This window comes from Oncorhynchus tshawytscha, linkage group LG16 (assembly GCF_018296145.1).
Source record: "Oncorhynchus tshawytscha isolate Ot180627B linkage group LG16, Otsh_v2.0, whole genome shotgun sequence".
NCBI classification, from domain to species: Eukaryota; Metazoa; Chordata; class Actinopteri; order Salmoniformes; family Salmonidae; genus Oncorhynchus; species Oncorhynchus tshawytscha.
Genome location: NC_056444.1, coordinates 85674533 through 85698548, shown reverse-complemented (window position 1 = coordinate 85698548; position 24016 = coordinate 85674533). Strand labels below are relative to the sequence as shown.

At 44.8% G+C, this 24016-nt stretch overlaps 1 protein-coding gene across 1 annotated transcript in view; it reads right to left on the bottom strand.

Moving 5' to 3' along the window:
* Nucleotides 1-24016, bottom strand: part of LOC112237193 (voltage-dependent L-type calcium channel subunit alpha-1F-like) — a 73317-nt gene that overhangs the window by 46039 nt on the left and 3262 nt on the right. Inside the window, exons 4-6 of the mRNA XM_042299817.1 lie at nucleotides 23934-24016; nucleotides 23537-23620; nucleotides 22251-22379 (exon numbers count right to left, since the gene is read on the bottom strand). The exon at nucleotides 23934-24016 is cut by the window's right edge and continues 28 nt beyond it. Coding sequence (XP_042155751.1) covers nucleotides 22251-22379; nucleotides 23537-23620; nucleotides 23934-24016 — 296 coding nt within the window. The remainder of the gene's footprint in view (nucleotides 1-22250; nucleotides 22380-23536; nucleotides 23621-23933) is intronic.

The following is a 24016-nucleotide window of genomic DNA, read 5'->3' as shown; positions in this document are numbered from 1 at the left end:
AACACCCTGACCTGTATGGAATGGAATTATCCCAGACCAACACCCTGACCTGTATGGAATGGAATTATCCCAGACCAACACCCTGACCTGTATGGAATGGAATTATCCCAGACCAACACTCTGTTCTGTATGGAATGGAATTATCCCAGACCAACACCCTGACCTGTATGGAATGGAATTATCCCAGACCAACACTCAGACCTGTATGGAATGGAATTATCCCAGACCAACACCCTGACCTGTATGGAATGGAATTATCCCAGACCAACACTCTGTTCTGTATGGAATGGAATTATCCCAGACCAACACCCTGACCTGAATGGAATGGAATGGAATTATCCCAGACCAACACTCTGACCTGTATGGAATTATCCCAGACCAACACTCTGACCTGTATGGAATTATCCCAGACCAACACTCTGACCTGAATGGAATTATCCCAGACCAACACTCTGACCTGTATGGAATTATCCCAGACCAACACTCTGTTCTGTATGGAATTATCCCAGACCAACACTCTGATCTGTATGGAATTATCCCAGACCAACACTCTGATCTGTATGGAATTATCCCAGACCAACACTCTGACCTGAATGGAATTATCCCAGACCAACACTCTGATCTGTATGGAATTATCCCAGACCAACACTCTGATCTGTATGGAATTATCCCAGACCAACACTCTGATCTGTATGGAATTATCCCAGACCAACACTCTGATCTGTATGGAATTATCCCAGACCACCACTCTGACCTGTATGGAATGGAATTATCCCAGACCAACACTCTGACCTGTATGGAATGGAATTATCCCAGACCAACACCCTGACCTGTATGGAATGGAATTATCCCAGACCAACACCCTGACCTGTATGGAATGGAATTATCCCAGACCAACACTCTGACCTGTATGGAATGGAATTATCCCAGACCAACACTCTGATCTGAATGGAATTATCCCAGACCACCACTCTGACCTGTATGGAATGGAATTATCCCAGACCACCACTCTGACCTGTATCGAATGGAATTATCCCAGACCAACACTCTGACCTGTATGGAATAGAATTATCCCAGACCAACACCTGACCTGTATGGAATGGAATTATCCCAGACCAACACCCTGACCTGTATGGAATGGAATTATCCCAGACCAACACCCTGACCTGTATGGAATGGAATTATCCCAGACCAACACTCTGTTCTGTATGGAATGGAATTATCCCAGACCAACACCCTGACCTGTATGGAATGGAATTATCCCAGACCAACACTCAGACCTGTATGGAATGGAATTATCCCAGACCAACACCCTGACCTGTATGGAATGGAATTATCCCAGACCAACACTCTGTTCTGTATGGAATGGAATTATCCCAGACCAACACCCTGACCTGAATGGAATTATCCCAGACCAACACTCTGATCTGTATGGAATTATCCCAGACCAACACTCTGACCTGTATGGAATTATCCCAGACCAACACTCTGATCTGTATGGAATTATCCCAGACCAACACTCTGATCTGTATGGAATTATCCCAGACCAACACTCTGATCTGTATGGAATTATCCCAGACCAACACCCTGACCTGAATGGAATTATCCCAGGCCACCACTCTGACCTGTATGGAATGGAATTATCCCAGACCAACACTCTGACCTGTATGGAATGGAATTATCCCAGACCAACACCCTGACCTGTATGGAATGGAATTATCCCAGACCACCACTCTGACCTGTATGGAATGGAATTATCCCAGACCAACACTCTGACCTGTATGGAATGGAATTATCCCAGACCAACACTCTGATCTGAATGGAATTATCCCAGACCACCACTCTGACCTGTATGGAATGGAATTATCCCAGACCACCACTCTGACCTGTATCGAATGGAATTATCCCAGACCAACACTCTGACCTGTATGGAATAGAATTATCCCAGACCAACACCCTGACCTGTATGGAATGGAATTATCCCAGACCAACACCCTGACCTGTATGGAATGGAATTATCCCAGACCAACACCCTGACCTGTATGGAATGGAATTATCCCAGACCAACACTCTGTTCTGTATGGAATGGAATTATCCCAGACCAACACCCTGACCTGTATGGAATGGAATTATCCCAGACCAACACTCAGACCTGTATGGAATGGAATTATCCCAGACCAACACCCTGACCTGTATGGAATGGAATTATCCCAGACCAACACTCTGTTCTATATGGAATGGAATTATCCCAGACCAACACCCTGACCTGAATGGAATTATCCCAGACCAACACTCTGACCTGTATGGAATTATCCCAGTCCAACACTCTGACCTGTATGGAATTATCCCAGACCAACACTCTGACCTGTATGGAATTATCCCAGACCAACACTCTGACCTGAATGGAATTATCCCAGACCAACACTCTGATCTGTATGGAATTATCCCAGACCAACACCCTGACCTGAATGGAATTATCCCAGACCAACACCCTGACCTGTATGGAATTATCCCAGACCAACACTCTGATCTGAATGGAATTATCCCAGACCAACACTCTGACCTGTATGGAATGGAATTATCCCAGACCAACACCCTGACCTGTATGGAATTATCCCAGACCAACACTCTGATCTGTATGGAATTATCCCAGACCAACACTCTGATCTGTATGGAATTATCCCAGACCAACACTCTGACCTGAATGGAATTATCCCAGACCAACACCCTGACCTGTATGGAATGGAATTATCCCAGACCAACACTCTGTTCTATATGGAATGGAATTATCCCAGACCAACACCCTGACCTGAATGGAATTATCCCAGACCAACACTCTGACCTGTATGGAATTATCCCAGTCCAACACTCTGACCTGTATGGAATTATCCCAGACCAACACTCTGACCTGTATGGAATTATCCCAGACCAACACTCTGACCTGAATGGAATTATCCCAGACCAACACTCTGACCTGTATGGAATTATCCCAGACCAACACTCTGACCTGAATGGAATTATCCCAGACCAACACTCTGACCTGTATGGAATTATCCCAGACCAACACTCTGACCTGAATGGAATTATCCCAGACCAACACCCTGACCTGAATGGAATTATCCCAGACCAACACTCTGACCTGTATGGAATTATCCCAGACCAACACTCTGATCTGTATGGAATGGAATTCTCCCAGACCAACACTCTGACCTGAATGGAATTATCCCAGACCAACACCCTGACCTGAATGGAATTATCCCAGACCAACACCCTGACCTGTATGGAATTATCCCAGTCCAACACTCTGACCTGTATGGAATTATCCCAGACCAACACCTGACCTGTATGGAATTATCCCAGACCAACACTCTGTTCTGTATGGAATTATCCCAGACCAACACCCTGACCTGAATGGAATTATCCCAGACCAACACTCTGACCTGTATGGAATGGAATTATCCCAGACCAACACTCTGACCTGTATGGAATGGAATTATCCCAGACCAACACCCTGACCTGTATGGAATGGAATTATCCCAGACCAACACTCTGACCTGTATGGAATGGAATTATCCCAGACCAACACTCTGACCTGTATGGAATGGAATTATCCCAGACCAACACCCTGACCTGTATGGAATGGAATTATCCCAGACCACCACTCTGACCTGTATGGAATGGAATTATCCCAGACCAACACCCTGACCTGTATGGAATGGAATTATCCCAGACCAACACTCTGTTCTGTATGGAATGGAATTATCCCAGACCAACACTCTGTTCTGTATGGAATGGAATTATCCCAGACCAACACTCTGACCTGTATGGAATTATCCCAGACCAACACTCTGACCTGAATGAAATGGAATTATCCCAGTCCAACACTCTGACCTGAATGGAATTATCCCAGACCAACACTCTGATCTGTATGGAATGGAATTATCCCAGACCAACACTCTGACCTGAATGAAATGGAATTATCCCAGACCAACACTCTGACCTGTATGGAATTATCCCAGACCAACACTCTGTTCTGTATGGAATTATCCCAGACCAACAATCTGATCTGTATGGAATTATCCCAGACCAACACCCTGACCTGAATGGAATGGAATTATCCCAGACCAACACCCTGACCTGAATGGAATGGAATTATCCCAGACCAACACTCTGTTCTGTATGGAATGGAATTATCCCAGACCAACACTCTGACCTGTATGGAATTATCCCAGACCAACAATCTGATCTGTATGGAATTATCCCAGACCAACACTCTGACCTGTATGGAATGGAATTATCCCAGACCAACACTCTGTTCTGTATGGAATGGAATTATCCCAGACCAACACTCTGTTCTGTATGGAATGGAATTATCCCAGACCAACACCCTGACCTGTATGGAATGGAATTATCCCAGACCAACACCCTGACCTGTATGGAATGGAATTATCCCAGACCAACACTCTGTTCTGTATGGAATGGAATTATCCCAGACCAACACCCTGACCTGAATGGAATTATCCCAGACCAACACTCTGACCTGTATGGAATTATCCCAGTCCAACACTCTGATCTGTATGGAATTAACCCAGACCAACACTCTGATCTGTATGGAATTATCCCAGTCCAACACTCTGATCTGTATGGAATTATCCCAGACCAACACTCTGACCTGTATGGAATGGAATTATCCCAGACCAACACCTGACCTGAATGGAATTATCCCAGACCAACACTCTGACCTGAATGGAATTATCCAAGACCAACACTCTGATCTGTATGGAATTATCCCAGACCAACACTCTGATCTGTATGGAATTATCCCAGTCCAACACTCTGACCTGTATGGAATTATCCCAGACCAACACTCTGATCTGTATGGAATTATCCCAGACCAACACTCTGACCTGTATGGAATTATCCCAGACCAACACTCTGATCTGTATGGAATTATCCCAGACCAACACTCTGATCTGTATGGAATTATCCCAGACCAACACTCTGATCTGTATGGAATTATCCCAGACCAACACTCTGATCTGTATGGAATTATCCCAGACCAACACTCTGACCTGTATGGAATTATCCCAGACCAACACTCTGACCTGTATGGAATGGAATTATCCCAGACCAACACCTGACCTGAATGGAATTATCCCAGACCAACACTCTGACCTGAATGGAATTATCCCAGACCAACACTCTGATCTGTATGGAATTATCCCAGTCCAACACTCTGACCTGAATGGAATTATCCCAGACCAACACTCTGACCTGTATGGAATTATCCCAGACCAACACTCTGATCTGTATGGAATGGAATTCTCCCAGACCAACACTCTGTTCTGTATGGAATTATCCCAGACCAACACTCTGACCTGAATGGAATTATCCCAGACCAACACCTGACCTGAATGGAATTATCCCAGACCAACACCTGACCTGTATGGAATTATCCCAGTCCAACACTCTGACCTGAATGGAATTATCCCAGACCAACACTCTGACCTGTATGGAATTATCCCAGACCAACACTCTGTTCTGTATGGAATGGAATTATCCCAGACCAACACCTGACCTGTATGGAATGGAATTATCCCAGACCAACACTCTGACCTGTATGGAATGGAATTATCCCAGACCAACACTCTGACCTGTATGGAATGGAATTATCCCAGACCAACACTCTGTTCTGTATGGAATGGAATTATCCCAGTCCAACACTCTGACCTGAATGGAATTATCCCAGACCAACACTCTGATCTGTATGGAATTATCCCAGACCAACACTCTGACCTGAATGGAATTATCCCAGACCAACACCCTGACCTGAATGGAATTATCCCAGACCAACACTCTGACCTGAATGGAATTATCCCAGACCAACACTCTGACCTGAATGAAATGGAATTATCCCAGACCAACACTCTGACCTGTATGGAATTATCCCAGACCAACACTCTGTTCTGTATGGAATGGAATTATCCCAGACCAACACTCTGACCTGTATGGAATGGAATTATCCCAGACCAACACTCTGTTCTGTATGGAATTATCCCAGACCAACACCCTGACCTGAATGGAATGGAATTATCCCAGACCAACACCTGACCTGAATGGAATGGAATTATCCCAGACCAACACTCTGTTCTGTATGGAATGGAATTATCCCAGACCAACACTCTGACCTGTATGGAATTATCCCAGACCAACAATCTGATCTGTATGGAATTATCCCAGACCAACACTCTGACCTGTATGGAATGGAATTATCCCAGACCAACACTCTGACCTGTATGGAATGGAATTATCCCAGACCAACACTCTGACCTGTATGGAATGGAATTATCCCAGACCAACACTCTGACCTGAATGGAATTATCCCAGACCAACACTCTGACCTGTATGGAATTATCCCAGTCCAACACTCTGACCTGAATGGAATTATCCCAGACCAACACTCTGATCTGTATGGAATTATCCCAGACCAACACTCTGACCTGTATGGAATGGAATTATCCCAGACCAACACTCTGATCTGTATGGAATTATCCCAGACCAACACTCTGACCTGTATGGAATTATCCCAGACCAACACTCTGACCTGAATGGAATTATCCCAGACCAACACCCTGACCTGTATGGAATGGAATTATCCCAGACCAACACTCTGTTCTATATGGAATGGAATTATCCCAGACCAACACCCTGACCTGAATGGAATTATCCCAGACCAACACTCTGACCTGTATGGAATTATCCCAGACCAACACTCTGACCTGTATGGAATTATCCCAGACCAACACTCTGACCTGTATGGAATTATCCCAGACCAACACTCTGACCTGAATGGAATTATCCCAGACCAACACTCTGACCTGTATGGAATTATCCCAGACCAACACTCTGACCTGAATGGAATTATCCCAGACCAACACTCTGACCTGTATGGAATTATCCCAGACCAACACTCTGACCTGTATGGAATTATCCCAGACCAACACTCTGACCTGAATGGAATTATCCCAGACCAACACTCTGACCTGTATGGAATGGAATTATCCCAGACCAACACTCTGATCTGTATGGAATGGAATTCTCCCAGACCAACACTCTGACCTGAATGGAATTATCCCAGACCAACACCCTGACCTGAATGGAATTATCCCAGACCAACACCCTGACCTGAATGGAATTATCCCAGACCAACACTCTGACCTGTATGGAATTATCCCAGACCAACACTCTGACCTGTATGGAATTATCCCAGACCAACACTCTGTTCTGTATGGAATTATCCCAGACCAACACTCTGACCTGAATGGAATTATCCCAGACCAACACTCTGACCTGTATGGAATGGAATTATCCCAGACCAACACTCTGACCTGTATGGAATGGAATTATCCCAGACCAACACCCTGACCTGTATGGAATGGAATTATCCCAGACCACCACTCTGACCTGTATGGAATGGAATTATCCCAGACCAACACCCTGACCTGTATGGAATGGAATTATCCCAGACCAACACTCTGACCTGTATGGAATTATCCCAGACCAACACTCTGACCTGTATGGAATGGAATTATCCCAGACCAACACTCTGACCTGTATGGAATGGAATTATCCCAGACCAACACTCTGACCTGTATGGAATGGAATTATCCCAGACCAACACTCTGTTCTGTATGGAATGGAATTATCCCAGACCAACACTCTGACCTGTATGGAATTATCCCAGACCAACACTCTGACCTGAATGAAATGGAATTATCCCAGACCAACACTCTGACCTGTATGGAATTATCCCAGACCAACACTCTGTTCCGTATGGAATGGAATTATCCCAGACCAACACTCTGACCTGAATGAAATGGAATTATCCCAGACCAACACTCTGACCTGTATGGAATTATCCCAGACCAACACTCTGTTCTGTATGGAATTATCCCAGACCAACAATCTGATCTGTATGGAATTATCCCAGACCAACACCCTGACCTGAATGGAATGGAATTATCCCAGACCAACACTCTGACCTGAATGGAATGGAATTATCCCAGACCAACACTCTGTTCTGTATGGAATGGAATTATCCCAGACCAACACTCTGACCTGTATGGAATTATCCCAGACCAACAATCTGATCTGTATGGAATTATCCCAGACCAACACTCTGACCTGTATGGAATGGAATTATCCCAGACCAACACTCTGTTCTGTATGGAATGGAATTATCCCAGACCAACACTCTGTTCTGTATGGAATGGAATTATCCCAGACCAACACCCTGACCTGTATGGAATGGAATTATCCCAGACCAACACCCTGACCTGTATGGAATGGAATTATCCCAGACCAACACTCTGTTCTGTATGGAATGGAATTATCCCAGACCAACACCCTGACCTGAATGGAATTATCCCAGACCAACACTCTGACCTGTATGGAATTATCCCAGTCCAACACTCTGATCTGTATGGAATTATCCCAGACCAACACTCTGACCTGTATGGAATTATCCCAGTCCAACACTCTGATCTGTATGGAATTAACCCAGACCAACACTCTGACCTGTATGGAATGGAATTATCCCAGACCAACACCCTGACCTGAATGGAATTATCCCAGACCAACACTCTGACCTGAATGGAATTATCCCAGACCAACACTCTGATCTGTATGGAATTATCCCAGACCAACACTCTGATCTGTATGGAATTATCCCAGTCCAACACTCTGATCTGTATGGAATTATCCCAGACCAACACTCTGATCTGTATGGAATTATCCCAGTCCAACACTCTGATCTGTATGGAATTATCCCAGACCAACACTCTGATCTGTATGGAATTATCCCAGTCCAACACTCTGATCTGTATGGAATTATCCCAGACCAACACTCTGATCTGTATGGAATTATCCCAGACCAACACTCTGATCTGTATGGAATTATCCCAGTCCAACACTCTGATCTGTATGGAATTAACCCAGACCAACACTCTGTTCTGTATGGAATGGAATTATCCCAGACCAACACCCTGACCTGAATGGAATTATCCCAGACCAACACTCTGACCTGAATGGAATTATCCCAGACCAACACTCTGATCTGTATGGAATTATCCCAGTCCAACACTCTGACCTGAATGGAATTATCCCAGACCAACACTCTGACCTGTATGGAATTATCCCAGACCAACACTCTGATCTGTATGGAATGGAATTCTCCCAGACCAACACTCTGTTCTGTATGGAATTATCCCAGTCCAACACTCTGACCTGAATGGAATTATCCCAGACCAACACCCTGACCTGAATGGAATTATCCCAGACCAACACCCTGACCTGTATGGAATTATCCCAGACCAACACCCTGACCTGTATGGAATGGAATTATCCCAGACCAACACTCTGTTCTGTATGGAATGGAATTATCCCAGACCAACACCCTGACCTGAATGGAATTATCCCAGACCAACACTCTGACCTGTATGGAATTATCCCAGTCCAACACTCTGATCTGTATGGAATTAACCCAGACCAACACTCTGACCTGTATGGAATTATCCCAGTCCAACACTCTGATCTGTATGGAATTATCCCAGACCAACACTCTGACCTGTATGGAATGGAATTATCCCAGACCAACACCCTGACCTGAATGGAATTATCCCAGACCAACACTCTGACCTGAATGGAATTATCCCAGACCAACACTCTGATCTGTATGGAATTATCCCAGACCAACACTCTGATCTGTATGGAATTATCCCAGTCCAACACTCTGATCTGTATGGAATTATCCCAGACCAACACTCTGATCTGTATGGAATTATCCCAGTCCAACACTCTGATCTGTATGGAATTATCCCAGACCAACACTCTGATCTGTATGGAATTATCCCAGTCCAACACTCTGATCTGTATGGAATTATCCCAGACCAACACTCTGATCTGTATGGAATTATCCCAGACCAACACTCTGACCTGTATGGAATTATCCCAGTCCAACACTCTGATCTGTATGGAATTAACCCAGACCAACACTCTGTTCTGTATGGAATGGAATTATCCCAGACCAACACCCTGACCTGAATGGAATTATCCCAGACCAACACTCTGACCTGAATGGAATTATCCCAGACCAACACTCTGATCTGTATGGAATTATCCCAGTCCAACACTCTGACCTGAATGGAATTATCCCAGACCAACACTCTGACCTGTATGGAATTATCCCAGACCAACACTCTGATCTGTATGGAATGGAATTCTCCCAGACCAACACTCTGTTCTGTATGGAATTATCCCAGTCCAACACTCTGACCTGAATGGAATTATCCCAGACCAACACCCTGACCTGAATGGAATTATCCCAGACCAACACCCTGACCTGTATGGAATTATCCCAGTCCAACACTCTGACCTGAATGGAATTATCCCAGACCAACACCCTGACCTGTATGGAATTATCCCAGACCAACACTCTGTTCTGTATGGAATGGAATTATCCCAGACCAACACCTGACCTGTATGGAATGGAATTATCCCAGACCAACACTCTGACCTGTATGGAATGGAATTATCCCAGACCAACACCCTGACCTGTATGGAATGGAATTATCCCAGACCAACACTCTGTTCTGTATGGAATGGAATTATCCCAGACCAACACCCTGACCTGAATGGAATTATCCCAGACCAACACTCTGACCTGTATGGAATTATCCCAGTCCAACACTCTGACCTGAATGGAATTATCCCAGACCAACACTCTGATCTGTATGGAATTATCCCAGACCAACACTCTGACCTGTATGGAATTATCCCAGACCAACACTCTGACCTGAATGAAATGGAATTATCCCAGACCAACACTCTGACCTGTATGGAATTATCCCAGACCAACACTCTGTTCCGTATGGAATGGAATTATCCCAGACCAACACTCTGTTCCGTATGGAATGGAATTATCCCAGACCAACACTCTGTTCTGTATGGAATTATCCCAGACCAACACCCTGACCTGAATGGAATGGAATTATCCCAGACCAACACCCTGACCTGAATGGAATGGAATTATCCCAGACCAACACTCTGTTCTGTATGGAATGGAATTATCCCAGACCAACACTCTGACCTGTATGGAATTATCCCAGACCAACAATCTGATCTGTATGGAATTATCCCAGACCAACACTCTGACCTGTATGGAATGGAATTATCCCAGACCAACACTCTGACCTGTATGGAATGGAATTATCCCAGACCAACACCCTGACCTGTATGGAATGGAATTATCCCAGACCAACACTCTGTTCTGTATGGAATGGAATTATCCCAGACCAACACCCTGACCTGAATGGAATTATCCCAGACCAACACTCTGACCTGTATGGAATTATCCCAGTCCAACACTCTGACCTGAATGGAATTATCCCAGACCAACACTCTGATCTGTATGGAATTATCCCAGACCAACACTCTGACCTGAATGGAATTATCCCAGACCAACACTCTGACCTGTATGGAATTATCCCAGACCAACACTCTGACCTGAATGGAATTATCCCAGACCAACACTCTGACCTGAATGAAATGGAATTATCCCAGACCAACACTCTGACCTGTATGGAATTATCCCAGACCAACACTCTGACCTGAATGGAATTATCCCAGACCAACACTCTGACCTGAATGGAATTATCCCAGACCAACACTCTGACCTGAATGGAATTATCCCAGACCAACACTCTGACCTGAATGGAATTATCCCAGACCAACACTCTGACCTGAATGAAATGGAATTATCCCAGACCAACACTCTGACCTGTATGGAATTATCCCAGACCAACACTCTGACCTGAATGGAATTATCCCAGACCAACACTCTGATCTGTATGGAATTATCCCAGACCAACACTCTGACCTGAATGGAATTATCCCAGACCAACACTCTGACCTGAATGAAATGGAATTATCCCAGACCAACACTCTGACCTGTATGGAATTATCCCAGACCAACACTCTGTTCCGTATGGAATGGAATTATCCCAGACCAACACTCTGTTCCGTATGGAATGGAATTATCCCAGACCAACACTCTGTTCCGTGTAATGGAATTATCCCAGACCAACACTCTGTTCTGTATGGAATTATCCCAGACCAACACTCTGTTCCGTATGGAATGGAATTATCCCAGACCAACACTCTGATCTGTATGGAATTATCCCAGACCAACACTCTGACCTGAATGGAATTATCCCAGACCAACACTCTGACCTGAATGAAATGGAATTATCCCAGACCAACACTCTGACCTGTATGGAATTATCCCAGACCAACACTCTGTTCCGTATGGAATGGAATTATCCCAGACCAACACTCTGTTCCGTATGGAATGGAATTATCCCAGACCAACACTCTGTTCCGTATGGAATGGAATTATCCCAGACCAACACTCTGTTCTGTATGGAATTATCCCAGACCAACACCCTGACCTGAATGGAATGGAATTATCCCAGACCAACACCTGACCTGAATAGAATGGAATTATCCCAGACCAACACTCTGTTCTGTATGGAATGGAATTATCCCAGACCAACACTCTGACCTGTATGGAATTATCCCAGACCAACACTCTGTTCTGTATGGAATTATCCCAGACCAACACTCTGACCTGTATGGAATGGAATTATCCCAGACCAACACTCTGTTCTGTATGGAATGGAATTATCCCAGACCAACACTCTGTTCTGTATGGAATGGAATTATCCCAGACCAACACTCTGACCTGTATGGAATGGAATTATCCCAGACCAACACTCTGACCTGTATGGAATTATCCCAGGACCTGTATGGAATTATCCCAGACCAACACTCTGACCTGTATGGAATTATCCCAGTCCAACACTCTGACCTGTATGGAATTATCCCAGACCAACACTCTGACCTGTATGGAATTATCCCAGACCAACACTCTGACCTGTATGGAATTATCCCAGACCAACACCCTGACCTGTATGGAATTATCCCAGACCAACACCCTGACCTGTATGGAATTATCCCAGACCAACACTCTGATCTGTATGGAATTATCCCAGACCAACACTCTGTTCTGTATGGAATGGAATTATCCCAGACCAACACCCTGACCTGTATGGAATTATCCCAGACCAACACCCTGACCTGAATGGAATTATCCCAGGCCACCACTCTGTTCTGTATGGAATGGAATTATCCCAGACCAACACTCTGACCTGAATGGAATTATCCCAGACCAACACTCTGATCTGTATGGAATTATCCCAGACCAACACTCTGTTCTGTATGGAATGGAATTATCCCAGACCAACACTCTGACCTGAATGGAATTATCCCAGACCAACACTCTGATCTGTATGGAATTATCCCAGACCAACACTCTGATCTGTATGGAATTATCCCAGACCAACACCTGACCTGAATGGAATGGAATTATCCCAGACCAACACTCTGTTCTGTATGGAATGGAATTATCCCAGACCAACACTCTGACCTGTATGGAATTATCCCAGACCAACAATCTGATCTGTATGGAATTATCCCAGACCAACACTCTGACCTGTATGGAATGGAATTATCCCAGACCAACACTCTGACCTGTATGGAATGGAATTATCCCAGACCAACACCTGACCTGTATGGAATGGAATTATCCCAGACCAACACTCTGTTCTGTATGGAATGGAATTATCCCAGACCAACACCCTGACCTGAATGGAATTATCCCAGACCAACACTCTGACCTGTATGGAATTATCCCAGTCCAACACTCTGACCTGAATGGAATTATCCCAGACCAACACTCTGATCTGTATGGAATTATCCCAGACCAACACTCTGACCTGAATGGAATTATCCCAGACCAACACTCTGACCTGTATGGAATTATCCCAGACCAACACTCTGACCTGAATGGAATTATCCCAGACCAACACTCTGACCTGAATGAAATGGAATTATCCCAGACCAACACTCTGACCTGTATGGAATTATCCCAGACCAACACTCTGACCTGAATGGAATTATCCCAGACCAACACTCTGACCTGAATGGAATTATCCCAGACCAACACTCTGACCTGAATGGAATTATCCCAGACCAACACTCTGACCTGAATGGAATTATCCCAGACCAACACTCTGACCTGAATGAAATGGAATTATCCCAGACCAACACTCTGACCTGTATGGAATTATCCCAGTCCAACACTCTGACCTGAATGGAATTATCCCAGACCAACACTCTGATCTGTATGGAATTATCCCAGACCAACACTCTGACCTGAATGGAATTATCCCAGACCAACACTCTGACCTGAATGAAATGGAATTATCCCAGACCAACACTCTGACCTGTATGGAATTATCCCAGACCAACACTCTGTTCTGTATGGAATGGAATTATCCCAGACCAACACTCTGTTCCGTATGGAATGGAATTATCCCAGACCAACACTCTGTTCCGTATGGAATGGAATTATCCCAGACCAACACTCTGTTCTGTATGGAATTATCCCAGACCAACACTATGTTCCGTATGGAATGGAATTATCCCAGACCAACACTCTGATCTGTATGGAATTATCCCAGACCAACACTCTGACCTGAATGGAATTATCCCAGACCAACACTCTGACCTGAATGAAATGGAATTATCCCAGACCAACACTCTGACCTGTATGGAATTATCCCAGACCAACACTCTGTTCCGTATGGAATGGAATTATCCCAGACCAACACTCTGTTCCGTATGGAATGGAATTATCCCAGACCAACACTCTGTTCCGTATGGAATGGAATTATCCCAGACCAACACTCTGTTCTGTATGGAATTATCCCAGACCAACACCCTGACCTGAATGGAATGGAATTATCCCAGACCAACACCCTGACCTGAATGGAATGGAATTATCCCAGACCAACACTCTGTTCTGTATGGAATGGAATTATCCCAGACCAACACTCTGACCTGTATGGAATTATCCCAGACCAACACTCTGTTCTGTATGGAATTATCCCAGACCAACACTCTGACCTGTATGGAATGGAATTATCCCAGACCAACACTCTGTTCTGTATGGAATGGAATTATCCCAGACCAACACTCTGTTCTGTATGGAATGGAATTATCCCAGTCCAACACTCTGACCTGTATGGAATGGAATTATCCCAGACCAACACTCTGACCTGTATGGAATTATCCCAGTCCAACACTCTGACCTGTATGGAATTATCCCAGACCAACACTCTGACCTGTATGGAATTATCCCAGTCCAACACTCTGACCTGTATGGAATTATCCCAGACCAACACTCTGACCTGTATGGAATTATCCCAGACCAACACTCTGACCTGTATGGAATTATCCCAGACCAACACCCTGACCTGTATGGAATTATCCCAGACCAACACTCTGACCTGTATGGAATTATCCCAGACCAACACTCTGATCTGTATGGAATTATCCCAGACCAACACTCTGTTCTGTATGGAATGGAATTATCCCAGTCCAACACTCTGACCTGAATGGAATTATCCCAGACCAACACTCTGATCTGTATGGAATTATCCCAGACCAACACTCTGTTCTGTATGGAATGGAATTATCCCAGTCCAACACTCTGACCTGAATGGAATTATCCCAGACCAACACTCTGATCTGTATGGAATTATCCCAGACCAACACTCTGTTCTGTATGGAATGGAATTATCCCAGTCCAACACTCTGACCTGAATGGAATTATCCCAGACCAACACTCTGATCTGTATGGAATTATCCCAGACCAACACTCTGATCTGTATGGAATTATCCCAGACCAACACTCTGATCTGTATGGAATTATCCCAGACCAACACCCTGACCTGAATGGAATTATCCCAGACCAACACTCTGACCTGTATGGAATTATCCCAGACCAACACTCTGATCTGTATGGAATTATCCCAGACCAACACTCTGATCTGTATGGAATTATCCCAGACCAACACTCTGACCTGTATGGAATGGAATTATCCCAGACCACCACTCTGACCTGTATGGAATGGAATTATCCCAGACAACCACTCTGACCTGTATGGAATGGAATTATCCCAGACCAACACTCTGACCTGTATGGAATGGAATTATCCCAGACCAACACTCTGATCTGTATGGAATTATCCCAGACCACCACTCTGACCTGTATGGAATGGAATTATCCCAGACCACCACTCTGACCTGTATGGAATGGAATTATCCCAGACCAACACTCTGACCTGTATGGAATGGAATTATCCCAGACCAACACTCTGACCTGTATGGAATGGAATTATCCCAGACCAACACTCTGTTCTGTATGGAATGGAATTATCCCAGACCAACACCCTGACCTGTATGGAATTATCCCAGACCAACAATCTGATCTGTATGGAATTATCCCAGACCAACACTCTGACCTGTATGGAATTATCCCAGACCAACACTCTGATCTGTATGGAATGGAATTATCCCAGACCAACACTCTGACCTGTATGGAATTATCCCAGACCAACACTCTGTTCTGTATGGAATGGAATTATCCCAGACCAACACTCTGTTCTGTATGGAATGGAATTATCCCAGACCAACACCCTGACCTGTATGGAATTATCCCAGACCAACAATCTGATCTGTATGGAATTATCCCAGACCAACACTCTGACCTGTATGGAATTATCCCAGACCAACACTCTGATCTGTATGGAATGGAATTATCCCAGACCAACACTCTGACCTGTATGGAATTATCCCAGACCACCACTCTGACCTGTATGGAATGGAATTATCCCAGACCAACACTCTGACCTGTATGGAATGGAATTATCCCAGACCAACACTCTGACCTGTATGGAATTATCCCAGACCAACACTCTGACCTGTATGGAATGGAATTATCCCAGACCAACACCCTGACCTGTATGGAATTATCCCAGACCAACACTCTGACCTGTATGGAATGGAATTATCCCAGACCAACACTCTGACCTGTATGGAATTATCCCAGACCACCACTCTGACCTGTATGGAATGGAATTATCCCAGACCAACACTCTGACCTGTATGGAATTATCCCAGACCAACACTCTGATCTGTATGGAATGGAATTATCCCAGACCAACACTCTGACCTGTATGGAATGGAATTATCCCAGACCAACACTCTGACCTGTATGGAATTATCCCAGACCAACACTCTGACCTGTATGGAATGGAATTATCCCAGACCAACACTCTGATCTGAATGGAATTATCCCAGACCAACACCCTGACCTGTATGGAATTATCCCAGACCAACACCCTGACCTGTATGGAATTATCCCAGACCAACACCCTGACCTGTATGGAATTATCCCAGACCAACACTATGACCTGTATGGAATTATCCCAGACCAACACTCTGTTCTGTATGGAATGGAATTATCCCAGACCAACAATCTGTTCTGTATGGAATGGAATTATCCCAGACCAACACTCTGACCTGTATGGAATGGAATTATCCCAGACCAACACTCTGTTCTGTATGGAATGGAATTATCCCAGACCAACAATCTGTTCTGTATGGAATGGAATTATCCCAGACCAACACTCTGACCTGTATGGAATTATCCCAGACCAACACTCTGACCTGTATGGAATTATCCCAGACCAACACTCTGACCTGTATGGAATGGAATTATCCCAGACCAACACCCTGACCTGTATGAAATTATCCCAGACCAACACCCTGACCTGTATGGAATTATCCCAGACCAACAATCTGATCTGTATGGAATTATCCCAGACCAACACACTGACCTGTATGGAATTATCCCAGACCAACACCCTGACCTGTATGGAATTATCCCAGACCAACACTCTGACCTGTATGGAATTATCCCAGACCAACAATCTGTTCTGTATGGAATTATCCCAGACCAACACCCTGACCTGTATGGAATTATCCCAGACCAACACCCTGACCTGTATGGAATTATCCCAGACCAACAATCTGTTCTGTATGGAATTATCCCAGACCAACACACTGACCTGTATGGAATGGAATTATCCCAGACCAACACCCTGACCTGTATGGAATTATCCCAGACCAACAATCTGTTCTGTATGGAATTATCCCAGACCAACACACTGACCTGAATGGAATGGAATTATCCCAGACCAACACTCTGACCTGTATGGAATGGAATTATCCCAGACCAACACTCTGACCTGTATGGAATGGAATTATCCCAGACCAACACTCTGACCTGTATGGAATGGAATTATCCCAGACCAACACACTGACCTGTATGGAATGGAATTATCCCAGACCAACACTCTGACCTGTATGGAATTATCCCAGACCAACACCCTGACCTGAATGGAATTATCCCAGACCAACACCCTGACCTGAATGGAATTATCCCAGACCAACACCCTGACCTGAATGGAATTATCCCAGACCAACACCCTGACCTGTATGGAATTATCCCAGACCAACAATCTGATCTGTATGGAATTATCCCAGACCAACAATCTGTTCTGTATGGAATTATCCCAGACCAACACTCTGACCTGTATGGAATGGAATTATCCCAGACCAACACTCTGTTCTGTATGGAATGGAATTATCCCAGTCCAACACTCTGACCTGAATGGAATTATCCCAGACCAACACTCTGATCTGTATGGAATTATCCCAGACCAACACTCTGACCTGAATGGAATTATCCCAGACCAACACTCTGTTCTGTATGGAATGGAATTATCCCAGACCAACACTCTGATCTGTATGGAATTATCCCAGACCAACACTCTGTTCTGTATGGAATGGAATTATCCCAGACCAACACTCTGATCTGTATGGAATTATCCCAGACCAACACTCTGATCTGTATGGAATTATCCCAGACCAACACTCTGACCTGTATGGAATTATCCCAGACCAACACTCTGATCTGTATGGAATTATCCCAGACCAACACTCTGACCTGTATGGAATTATCCCAGACCACCACTCTGACCTGTATGGAATGGAATTATCCCAGACCAACACTCTGACCTGTATGGAATGGAATTATCCCAGACCAACACTCTGACCTGTATGGAATTATCCCAGACCAACACTCTGACCTGTATGGAATGGAATTATCCCAGACCAACACCCTGACCTGTATGGAATTATCCCAGACCAACACTCTGACCTGTATGGAATGGAATTATCCCAGACCAACACTCTGACCTGTATGGAATTATCCCAGACCAACACTCTGACCTGTATGGAATGGAATTATCCCAGACCAACACTCTGACCTGTATGGAATTATCCCAGACCAACACTCTGATCTGTATGGAATGGAATTATCCCAGACCAACACTCTGACCTGTATGGAATGGAATTATCCCAGACCAACACTCTGACCTGTATGGAATTATCCCAGACCAACACTCTGACCTGTATGGAATGGAATTATCCCAGACCAACACTCTGATCTGAATGGAATTATCCCAGACCAACACCCTGACCTGTATGGAATTATCCCAGACCAACACCCTGACCTGTATGGAATTATCCCAGACCAACACTCTGATCTGTATGGAATTATCCCAGACCAACACTCTGACCTGTATGGAATTATCCCAGACCAACACTCTGTTCTGTATGGAATGGAATTATCCCAGACCAACAATCTGTTCTGTATGGAATGGAATTATCCCAGACCAACACTCTGACCTGTATGGAATGGAATTATCCCAGACCAACAATCTGTTCTGTATGGAATGGAATTATCCCAGACCAACAATCTGTTCTGTATGGAATGGAATTATCCCAGACCAACACTCTGACCTGTATGGAATTATCCCAGACCAACACTCTGACCTGTATGGAATTATCCCAGACCAACACTCTGACCTGTATGGAATGGAATTATCCCAGACCAACACCCTGACCTGTATGAAATTATCCCAGACCAACACCCTGACCTGTATGGAATTATCCCAGACCAACAATCTGATCTGTATGGAATTATCCCAGACCAACACACTAACCTGTATGGAATTATCCCAGACCAACACCCTGACCTGTATGGAATTATCCCAGACCAACACTCTGACCTGTATGGAATTATCCCAGACCAACAATCTGTTCTGTATGGAATTATCCCAGACCAACACCCTGACCTGTATGGAATTATCCCAGACCAACACCCTGACCTGTATGGAATTATCCCAGACCAACAATCTGTTCTGTATGGAATTATCCCAGACCAACACACTGACCTGAATGGAATGGAATTATCCCAGACCAACACTCTGACCTGTATGGAATTATCCCAGACCAACAATCTGTTCTGTATGGAATTATCCCAGACCAACACACTGACCTGAATGGAATGGAATTATCCCAGACCAACACTCTGACCTGAATGGAATGGAATTATCCCAGACCAACACTCTGACCTGTATGGAATGGAATTATCCCAGACCAACACTCTGACCTGTATGGAATTATCCCAGACCAACACTCTGTTCTGTATGGAATGGAATTATCCCAGACCAACACTCTGACCTGTATGGAATTATCCCAGACCAACACCCTGACCTGAATGGAATTATCCCAGACCAACACCCTGACCTGAATGGAATTATCCCAGACCAACACCCTGACCTGAATGGAATTATCCCAGACCAACACCCTGACCTGTATGGAATTATCCCAGACCAACAATCTGATCTGTATGGAATTATCCCAGACCAACAATCTGTTCTGTATGGAATTATCCCAGACCAACACTCTGTCCTGTATGGAATGGAATTATCCCAGACCAACACTCTGTTCTGTATGGAATGGAATTATCCCAGTCCAACACTCTGATCTGTATGGAATTATCCCAGACCAACACTCTGATCTGAATGGAATTATCCCAGACCAACACCCTGACCTGAATGGAATTATCCCAGACCAACACTCTCTGTTCTGTATGGAATGGAATTATCCCAGACCAACACTCTGATCTGTATGGAATTATCCCAGACCAACACTCTGTTCTGTATGGAATGGAATTATCCCAGACCAACACTCTGATCTGTATGGAATTATCCCAGACCAACACTCTGTTCTGTATGGAATGGAATTATCCCAGACCAACACTCTGATCTGAATGGAATTATCCCAGACCAACACTCTGTTCTGTATGGAATGGAATTATCCCAGACCAACACTCTGTTCTGTATGGAATGGAATTATCCCAGACCAACACTCTGATCTGAATGGAATTATCCCAGACCAACACCCTGACCTGAATGGAATTATCCCAGACCAACACTCTGACCTGTATGGAATTATCCCAGACCAACACTCTGACCTGAATGGAATTATCCCAGACCAACACCCTGACCTGAATGGAATTATCCCAGACCAACACTCTGACCTGAATGGAATTATCCCAGACCAACACCCTGACCTGAATGGAATTATCCCAGACCAACACCCTGACCTGTATGGAATTATCCCAGACCAACACTCTGACCTGAATGGAATTATCCCAGACCAACACCCTGACCTGAATGGCATTATCCCAGACCAACACCCTGACCTGTATGGAATTATCCCAGACCAACACTCTGACCTGAATGGAATTATCCCAGACCAACACCCTGACCTGTATGGAATTATCCCAGACCAACACTCTGACCTGAATGGAATTATCCCAGACCAACACCCTGACCTGTATGGAATTATCCCAGACCAACACCCTGACCTGTATGGAATTATCCCAGACCAACACCCTGACCTGTATGGAATTATCCCAGACCAACACTCTGATCTGAATGGAATTATCCCAGACCAACACCCTGACCTGTATGGAATTATCCCAGACCAACACTCTGACCTGTATGGAATGGAATTATCCCAGACCAACACCCTGACCTGTATGGAATTATCCCAGACCAACACTCTGATCTGTATGGAATTATCCCAGACCAACACTCTGATCTGTATGGAATTATCCCAGACCAACACTCTGATCTGAATGGAATTATCCCAGACCAACACTCTGACCTGAATGGAATTATCCAAGACCAACACTCTGACCTGTATGGAATTATCCCAGACCAACACTCTGTTCTGTATGGAATGGAAAGTAGGGCCCAGAGTTTTCCTGGTCAGATCACATGGTCCCGGACCCACTAGTGACCTCTGACCTGGAGGGACTTGACAAAGGTCCAGAGCAGCGTCCGAATTCCCTCCCCCTTGCTCAGCAGTTTGACCAATCGCATCACTCGGAACAGACGGAAGAACGTGATGGACACTCTGGAACTGTCATCAGAGCTCTGGAATGGAGAGAGAGAGAGAGAGACAGAGAGACAGAGAGAGAGAGAGAGAGAGACAGAGAGACAGAGAGAGAGACAGAGAGAGACAGAGAGAGAGACAGAGAGAGAGACAGAGAGAGAGACAGAGAGAGAGAGAGAGAGAGAGAGAGAGAGAGAGAGAGAGAGAGAGAGAGAGAGAGAGAGAGAGAGAGACAGAGAGAGAGACAGAGAGACAGAGAGAGAGACAGAGAGAGAGACAGAGAGAGAGAGAGAGAGAGAGAGACAGAGAGAGAGAGAGAGAGAGAGAGAGACAGAGAGACAGAGAGACAGAGAGAGAGAGAGAGAGACAGAGAGAGAGACAGAGAGAGAGACAGAGAGACAGAGAGACAGAGAGAGAGAGAGAGAGAGAGAGAGAGAGAGAGACAGAGAGAGAGAGACAGAGAGAGAGAGAGAGAGAGAGAGACAGAGAGAGAGAGACAGAGAGAGACAGAGAAAGAGAGAGAGAGAGAGAGAGAGAGAGAGACAGAGAGAGAGAGAGCGAGAGAGAGAGAGACAGAGAGAGAGAGAGAGAGAGAGAGAGAGGAGAGAGACAGAGGAAAGAGACAGAGAGAGAGAGAGAGAGAGAGAGACAGAGAGAGAGAGAGAGAGAGAGAGAGAGAGACAGACAGAGGACAGAGAGACAGATTCAGAGAAAACAGAGACAGAGAGACAGAGAGATTCAGAGGAAAGAGACAGACATTAACATGATAGAGAGGTAAGATACAGTAGTGACATAGATATCTGGTTAAAGCTGCAATCCTTAATTTAAACAATGAGGATTATTCCACTACAAAGCTGAAGGATGTAACCACTCTCAAATTCATAGACAGAACTATGGATGCTAGGACTGACCATCCATTATATCAAAAGTATAGTTTTAACCATATTGAGAGGCTAAGCTCACGAGTTATATTCTTCAAGTCCAAAAATGGCTGTAGCAACTAACTTTAATGTTAGCTGTTTCCAGACCAAAACGTTCAACCCAGGTGTATCGTGAATATAATTATACTTGAAGGAAATATCTTAGATACAAATGTGTTGATGAGCTCAAATCAAATCAAATTCTATTTGTTACTTGCGTCCAAATACAACAGTAATTTTATATTCTTCTTTAATTGTCAGTGTATCAGTGGACTTACGCTGAACTCCGTCACCACAATATCCACGACACTCCCCACCACGATCAGAGCATCAAAAGAGTTCCAGGCATCTATGAAATAATGCTGCACACAGACAAAGATCGTTTGTTATTTTTTTTACAATAAATAAAAAATGAGGAGGAGGAGGGGAGGAGGGGAGGAGTAGGGGGAGGAGGGGAGGAGGAGGGGAAGAGGAGGGGAGGAGTGGGGGAGGAGGGGAGGAGGAGGGGAGGAGGGGAGGAGGGGAGGAGGACTAAGAACATAGTAGGAAAATAGACGAGACGATTACCCTGAGCAAGGTTAGAGGTTAGGGTTAGGGGTTAGGCTCTTACCCTGAGTTGTAGAGCCAGCAGCTTGAGCAGGGTTAGGGGTCAGGGGTTAGGGGTTAGGCACTTACCCTGAGTCGTAGAGCCAGCAGTTTGAGCAGCATCTCCACAGTGAAGAGACCAGTGAAGACCATGTTGAGGATGTCCATCACAT